Source organism: Tripterygium wilfordii, chromosome 16 (assembly GCF_013401445.1).
Source record: "Tripterygium wilfordii isolate XIE 37 chromosome 16, ASM1340144v1, whole genome shotgun sequence".
NCBI classification, from domain to species: domain Eukaryota; kingdom Viridiplantae; phylum Streptophyta; class Magnoliopsida; order Celastrales; family Celastraceae; genus Tripterygium; species Tripterygium wilfordii.
This window is the reverse complement of record NC_052247.1, coordinates 4,862,775-4,869,806: the sequence shown is the minus strand read 5'-3', so window position 1 is coordinate 4,869,806 and position 7,032 is coordinate 4,862,775. Positions and strand designations below refer to the sequence as shown.

Sequence of the window (7,032 nt, the reverse complement as noted above, 5' to 3'; positions counted from 1 at the left end):
GTTTAGGAAAGTACGACTGAGAGACAGAGCGCAGTGGCGCGTCCAATTAAGATTTGATAAAATGGAATTCAAATTGCCGCTTATTTCAAAAAGCGCATCGACAGACTACAATCTCCATCCCACTCTTTTCATATTCCGACCCCGCCCAAACTCAACCTTCCCCCGCTCTCTCTCTCCTCCTCTTCTTCATAAGCTTAACGGTCCCCTCCTGTTCTCTTACGGTTCTCCTTTTTTTTTTTTCCCTCGGAGAAGAGAAAATGCCGTTATCTTCCTCATCATCTGGTCTACTCGAACCTTCATCTTCCAGGAATATCGGCTACTGCAGGAAACAGAAGTCTCTCGGCCTCTTGTGCTCCAAGTACTCATCCCTCTCTCGCTATATCTCTTCTTAATTTTTTTTTTCTCTTTTAATTGTTTCGATTTCTATTCACACTCCAATTTTATCTTCTCTCTCTCTCTCTCTTTTTTTTTTTTTTTTTTTTTTTTTCTGCAGTTTCTTGGTCTTGTACAATCGACAGGGAATTGAGTCTATCACTCTCGATGACGCTGCTATGAAATTAGGTTCATGACTCGTTTCAATTCTCCTTTATGTTTCAAATTTTCTCCTCAATTTTCACTTTTCTAAACGCTGTTGGTTTGGTACGCAGGTGTGGAAAGACGCAGGATCTATGATATTGTCAATGTCTTGGAAAGTGTTGGGGTGATTTTTTTTCTCTCAAGAAACTTCTTCCTTCCTGCTTTATATTATTTTTTTTGCCTTGTGTTTGATTGATATAACTGCAAAAGGAAGAGACCGAAGATTTCGAATATAACGTTAGTTCGTTTGGTTTGGTTATTTGCTTGATTTAGGTTCTCGCAAGAAAGGCAAAGAACCAGTATTTATGGAAAGGGTTTGGGGCAATTGCAGAGGAACTGCAGAAACTCAAGGTAGCAAATATGTCCTCTTTTTTCAAATTTTTTTTATTATTAGCCTGTGTGGGGCGGGGTAGGGTTTGGTGGCTGTTGGTTAGCACTCAATATTGAGAAGAAAATAGTGGTTTCAAGCTTAACATTTTAAATTAGCAACTAATTTTGTGTTCATGATGCTGTGATAGGAAGAGGGCTTTAGGGAGAATTTCTATGCCTCGGATGGGAACAGCAATTATACCAAAGTAGGTGAATTAGTAGTAATTCTATTCTTTTGAAAGGGGGTTGGTTCCTACGTAGTCTATGGTTAAATGAACATTTTGCTGTATTTAAGGTCTCAGATTATGTTGACGAGGATGAGGACAGCCTTTCGAATTCGAACACTGGAAGCCAGAACGAGAGTTCGATTCCTAGTGGAATTCCCAATTCCACCGCATCATCAAAAACAGGTAATTTTTATTTTTTTAGACACTTTGACAGGGTATTGCATGTTGATTCCCTGTAATTTGATCGGTGTTACCAAGTCAGAGTTTATTTGCATATGAAAAAAAGGGGAAAAAAACATTTCCATATTTCTAATCAGTTAATGAACTTCTTCAGTGATCTGTCAGCAAGTTAATAGCTGGGAATGGGTAATTGAACGAACAAATATTATACTACCTTTAACTTATAATAATAGGAATTGCAATAATTCTTTTATGGCATTTTGAAACTGAGCTTAAAGTATGTTCTTTTTCTCAGATAACCGAAGAGAAAAATCTCTGGGACTTCTAGCAAAGAATTTTGTCAAGCTCTTTGTGTGCACTAAAGTGAGTGGAAACAGATTTCCTGTTTTTATGCGTTGTGAAATTTATATGCATATACATTGGCTTAAGTACATAATTCCTTTGACACAGGTGGATTTGATTTCTCTTAATGATGCTGCAAAATCATTGCTTGGGGATGGACATGCTTCGTCGCTAATGAGAAGTAATTACTTTGGCTTTCCTTCATTCTTCTGGACTTTCTTTTGAGAAGATGAAATTGAAAACCCTTAACTCTTGTCTTTTGGCATTTTTCTCTACAGCAAAAGTAAGGCGGCTATATGACATTGCAAATGTGTTGTCTTCTGTGAATCTTATCGAGAAGGTACAAACCAGCATAACACATGGACTAGCGTCAACCCACCTAGAATCAGGCTTTAAGTCGATACACTTTGATTTGAATCATTTATGACTCAACTCACTTTAGAAGTTATGACACAATTAAACTGTTCTTTCAGTATCTGAAATTCAATAGAATGATCTACAGATGTGCACTATTGATACCAGGAATCTATACACTTTGATGTCTTATTTATGATATGACTCACTTTAGCAGTAACAACATAATTAAAATGATCTTTCATGATCTGAATTTCATTATGATATGCAGACACACACTGTCGATACCAGGAAGCCTGCATTCAGGTGGTTGGGGTTGAGGGGAAATATGAAGAGTAGAACTGGTGATGCTTCAGCTGTTGACGAAAGCAAGAAAAGGACATTTGGAACTGATGTTACAAACGATAGGTTGAAGAGAAATAGAGTGGACTCTTCTATTATTGAGGATATAAACCAGGAAATGAAGATACAAAAGCAATTGAAAGTTGAAGGTCCAGTGTACCAGGAGCAGTCAAAACAGGGATCAAAGAGCTACCAGTTTGGTCCCTTTTCTCCGGTGAGTGTGCCTAAAGTTGGTGCCCCTGAGAATAGTGTGATAAAGGGTCATGACTGGAAGAGTCTTCCCTCTACTTACCGCCCTCAATATCTCAATCAAGGTATTATATAGTGCTTTGTTGCGCCAATGAGTTTGACTCTGGCCAATCTAGTTTGACCTTAATACTTGAATTGAAGTTAAATCAACAGGGTAAGGCAAAATAAAACTTAGATGTTCCTCCAGTAGAAATCAATTTGTTGGCTTTCGATCTGATAGACATACTTTCAAATTGAATGATGGGTGTGGTAGTTTGAGTAAATTTAATACCTACACACCAATAACTGTCTTTTTAACACCCTATAGCCTCCAACAAATTAACAAAGCATTTTTAGCTGTTCCAACATTCTTTAAGGCCATCCTGTACTGATCAGAATTAGCTGGACGGTGTCAATATTGTCTATATTACTAGTTGATCAATAATTGTTCTTTTTTTTTTCCATCGGAATTCTCTGAGATGTATTTTGACTTATCATTGATGTTGCTGCTTCTTGTGAGGCAATGCTGTCACAAATGGCATCTGCCTGGGTTTATTAATTCAATTCTTGCAAAGTTACAAAGATGAGTATGCTAATACCTGTTTTTGTTGATTGTATTTGCAGCTATGAGAGACCTTTTTGCTCATTACATGGAAGCATGGAAGTCGTGGTATACAGAAATCGCCGAGAAAAAGCCACTGCAAAAAGTTTTGTAGAGCGGCACAATGCCTTTTCAAATTCAATGTAGTACAGAACTGGAACTCTGATTTTTTCATTTTTTTTTCATTTGAAACAATGCAATGATGACCTCATTGGCTGCATTTCCTCTATGCATCAAATCTGAAATGGTCATCCACTCATCCTGATACTTCACTTGTATTGTACTGTTCACGGTCATACAGTGCAACAAAGTGCAGACTTTGTTTGTTGCAAGGTTTGTATCAGTCTTGAGTTGACTGTTGATTCATGGAAGATAAAAAAAATGAAAGATTAGGTTCTACTGAAGTAGGGATTTCTCAATTTCTAGTCCTTGAAATGTTCAGATTATTGGGTGTTTCTTTTCTCGATTAGTGATTCATGAGTGTTTCGTAATGATTTCCCAGCCCTTGATACGATGCGGTGCATAATGCTCATTTAGAAAATGATTAATTTTCTAAGGTTCATTATTTCTCTAATACCATGCTCCTCCAGCTCCCACAAGCACATACAAGCAGCCACAATAATTATTGCACTGCCATCTCTAAGTAATTCTGCTTCAACAACCATTCTCCCCCCCTCTGTTTTGGTTACTAACTTAACCAAATTCTGTCCTGTGACCTAATCAAAGTTTTGCCAAAACTTTATGAGCTCAAATCCAATGAGAGATTTCATTTGAAATCATGTTGCCTACCCTAACATTGTTTAGGTTTAAGCCTTCAACCAAGATGACAAGACAGATCAATAATGGAGAAACATGTGACATAAATCATACCTTGTTACAGAAGAACAATGCAGCATAACAAGCAAAACCCATCAATAATATAATAGTATTCAAAATTAATTAGACATTAAAAAAAGAAAAGAAACAAAAAAAAAATCTAGGTTTAACTTCCACCACCTCTTAGAGCAAGCACCAGATGAAGCACAGAGCCATCCTCCAAGTTGTATTCGAGAGCCGTCTTGTCATCTGCAAGTTGCTTACCAACAGAGACAGAGATCAGCTTCTGCTGTTCCGGTGGAATCCCTTCTTTCTCTTCAATCTTCTCCTTGATCCTCTTCACAATATCAGTTTTCTCAATCTCAATATTCATTTCTTTCCCTGTAAGAGTCATAACTCTGATCACAATACCATCCATACCATCTCCTCCCCTAAGCCACAACACCATGTCAAGTGTTGAGTAGTCACTGTGGATGTTGTAGTCTGCAAGACTGGTTCTTGGTCCATCACCCAGTAATTGTTTTCCCTCAAAAATCAGTCTCTGGTGATCAATGGGGATGCCTTCCTTGTCTTGAATCTTGGCCTTTACATTGTCAATGGTGGTTCTGCTGCTGCTCCCAACCTCTAGAGTGATTGTTTTCCCTGCTAGGGTTTTCAGAAAGAGATGCATTTTTGTTTTTCCTTTTCTGATTTCTTCTTCTCGCGTAGGACTCTGGAGATTTAAAGATTGATTTTCCACAATGGACGGGGCTTATTTATTATAATCTGTGGAGATTGTAATCTTCTTATGGTTTTCTTTTTTTGGTGTCCTTTTTAAGGGTGAAATTGACAACACTTGACCAATGGAATTTTTCTATTATCAAACAAACTTACTTTCCAAGTTTCCATCAAAATAAAAAATTCTTGCCTCATAAAATAGTAAATCTCATTAATATCTTGTGTCTCATATTAACCAAAAATATATATTTCTTCTCACTTGTTTGATTTTGCAAGACCATTTTTTTAAGGAAAATCGAAGATTTCTAGTCCACTTACAAATTATATAATTGTATGGGCCAAAAATCGTGTTGACTCAGTCAACCAGGTACGACTGAAGCCCAATAAGTTAATTTGACTAACTGATCCACGATCTTAAAGTTTACATGCAGGGATCCAATTATTAATCAGATCCAAAGTGTTGGACCATAGGTCTTACATGTATGATTTTGATGATTCACCATCTTATGCTATTTGATTATGTGATAAATTTGTCAATATGTTAAGTGAGTGAATTTGATACGTATTGGTAACCATGAGTAACTCATGAGAATATACTCATGGACTAAGATGATCATGAAATTATATTTGAACATCATAGCATACATTTCTAATCATGATTCATCAGACTTTGAGTGACATAAGTGCTTTGGAACCTATTCTATTTTGGGTACTTAAATCTTTCCATAAGCCAGTCTGCGCACACTTAGTTCCCAATGGTATAACTTAATCATATAAATTCAGATTGATGTGTTTCTTGAACTGAAATGTCATTAAGACATAAATGAATATATCATATTCAGAGTGAATGATCAAATTTCACCTTCTTACTATTCAATTTTATGTATGAAATTGCTACATCTGTGTAGACCTGAAACTGTGATAGTTGATTCATCATTGGGAAATTGAATGACTATATGTATGAATATTGCTCTGAAATTTGATAAGGGCATTCTAATGAGCTCATTATAATTTATCATACATAAATTTGAATTTATTGAATCATATTTCTATATGATTGACCTAAGTGCATGGCATGAAGCTTTTGACAAGATTGAACAACTGAAGTGTTAAGTTCTCATTAGATTTCAACGTATATATACATGTGTGTGCAGATATACTTTACAGATATAACTTCATAACAATAATCACAACTACCAGCTCTATAGATAACTAAAGGTATATATATGTTTATCATATACAACCGTGTATATTCATTTGAACCAACTTTAGATGGATAAGAGTTGATCATGGTTGTTGGTCTGTTATACCCCCTCAAGATGAATTTCTAGTAAGAATTCCAATCTTGAACTTGAGATTTTGAAACCGGGCACGTGGGAGTGGCTTTGTAAGAGCATCAGCCAATTGGTTTGTAGAGGAAACATGAGCTACACGAAGAGCACCACTCTGAACTTGGTCTCGGATAAAGTGGAAGTCGATGATGACATGTTTCATTCGCGAGTGAAATACTGGATTCGAACATAGTTGAGTGGTGCCAACATTATCACAGAAAATTATCGGACATGAGGTAATTGTGATCCCAAGATCAGATAAGAGATAGCACAACCAGTTTAGCTCAACAACAGTGTTTGTAGCTGCACGATACTCGACCTCGGTAGATGAGTGTGCTATTGATCTTTGCTTTTTAGAACTCCAAGAAACTGGATTGTGATTGAGATATACAATATAGGCTCCAGTTGAGGTGAAGTCATCTTTGCCACCTGCCCAATCCGCATAAGAGAAAACATGCAGTTTGAGGGGTGAATTTAGGTGAATTTAGAGGCCATCGTTGATTGTACCACACAGATACCTTAGCAGGCGTTTGATTGATGTCTAGTTTAGTGGTTGGTCGATGCATAAATTGAGATAGTCGATTCACAGTGAAGGCAATATCAGGTCTCGTGATAAGTAGGTAATGTAAACTACCTACAATGGCGGGGTATTCTGTCGAGTCTTGTAATGATGTGCCATAGTTAAGTAGTAGTGGAGGACTTGTTGGCATAGGTGTGAGCACCGGTTTTGTATCACTCATTTGAGTACGTTCTAGAAGATCCATGATATAATGACGTTGAGAAAGCAGGACACCTTGCTTGTTTGGAATTACCTCCACACCTAAAAAATATGATAGTTGACACCGAGATCCTTGAGTGAAAAGCGCTGCACAAGTATATCAATAAACCTTATGATCATATCAGAATTGTCACCGGTGATGATCAGGTCGTCAACATATACAATTAAATA

The 7,032-nt window shown here is 36.9% G+C and overlaps 2 protein-coding genes across 4 annotated transcripts; one reads left to right on the top strand and one right to left on the bottom strand.

Moving 5' to 3' along the window:
• Positions 1 to 144: 144 nt before the first annotated feature.
• Positions 145 to 3,658, top strand: LOC119981289 (E2F transcription factor-like E2FE). Of its 3 annotated transcripts, none has more exons than XM_038824350.1 (11): positions 145 to 358; positions 494 to 561; positions 648 to 700; positions 850 to 927; positions 1,095 to 1,151; positions 1,241 to 1,355; positions 1,648 to 1,715; positions 1,803 to 1,875; positions 1,973 to 2,034; positions 2,320 to 2,604; positions 3,243 to 3,658. In XM_038824350.1, the coding sequence occupies exons 1-11, from the start codon at positions 258 to 260 to the stop codon at positions 3,246 to 3,248; spliced, it is 966 nt and encodes a 321-aa protein (XP_038680278.1). In that variant the 5' UTR covers positions 145 to 257; the 3' UTR covers positions 3,249 to 3,658. The 3 variants fall into 3 exon arrangements, with proteins under 3 accessions (XP_038680278.1, XP_038680276.1, XP_038680277.1); XM_038824348.1 differs by having other exon boundaries at positions 2,320 to 2,704; positions 3,243 to 3,428; XM_038824349.1 differs by lacking the exon at positions 1,095 to 1,151 and having other exon boundaries at positions 2,320 to 2,704; positions 3,243 to 3,428.
• A 350-nt stretch (positions 3,659 to 4,008) lies between these two features.
• LOC119981519 (ubiquitin-NEDD8-like protein RUB2) lies at positions 4,009 to 4,744 on the bottom strand. The gene has a single exon (XM_038824673.1). The coding sequence runs from the start codon at positions 4,703 to 4,705 to the stop codon at positions 4,202 to 4,204; it is 504 nt and encodes a 167-aa protein (XP_038680601.1). The 5' UTR covers positions 4,706 to 4,744; the 3' UTR covers positions 4,009 to 4,201.
• Positions 4,745 to 7,032: the final 2,288 nt, after the last annotated feature.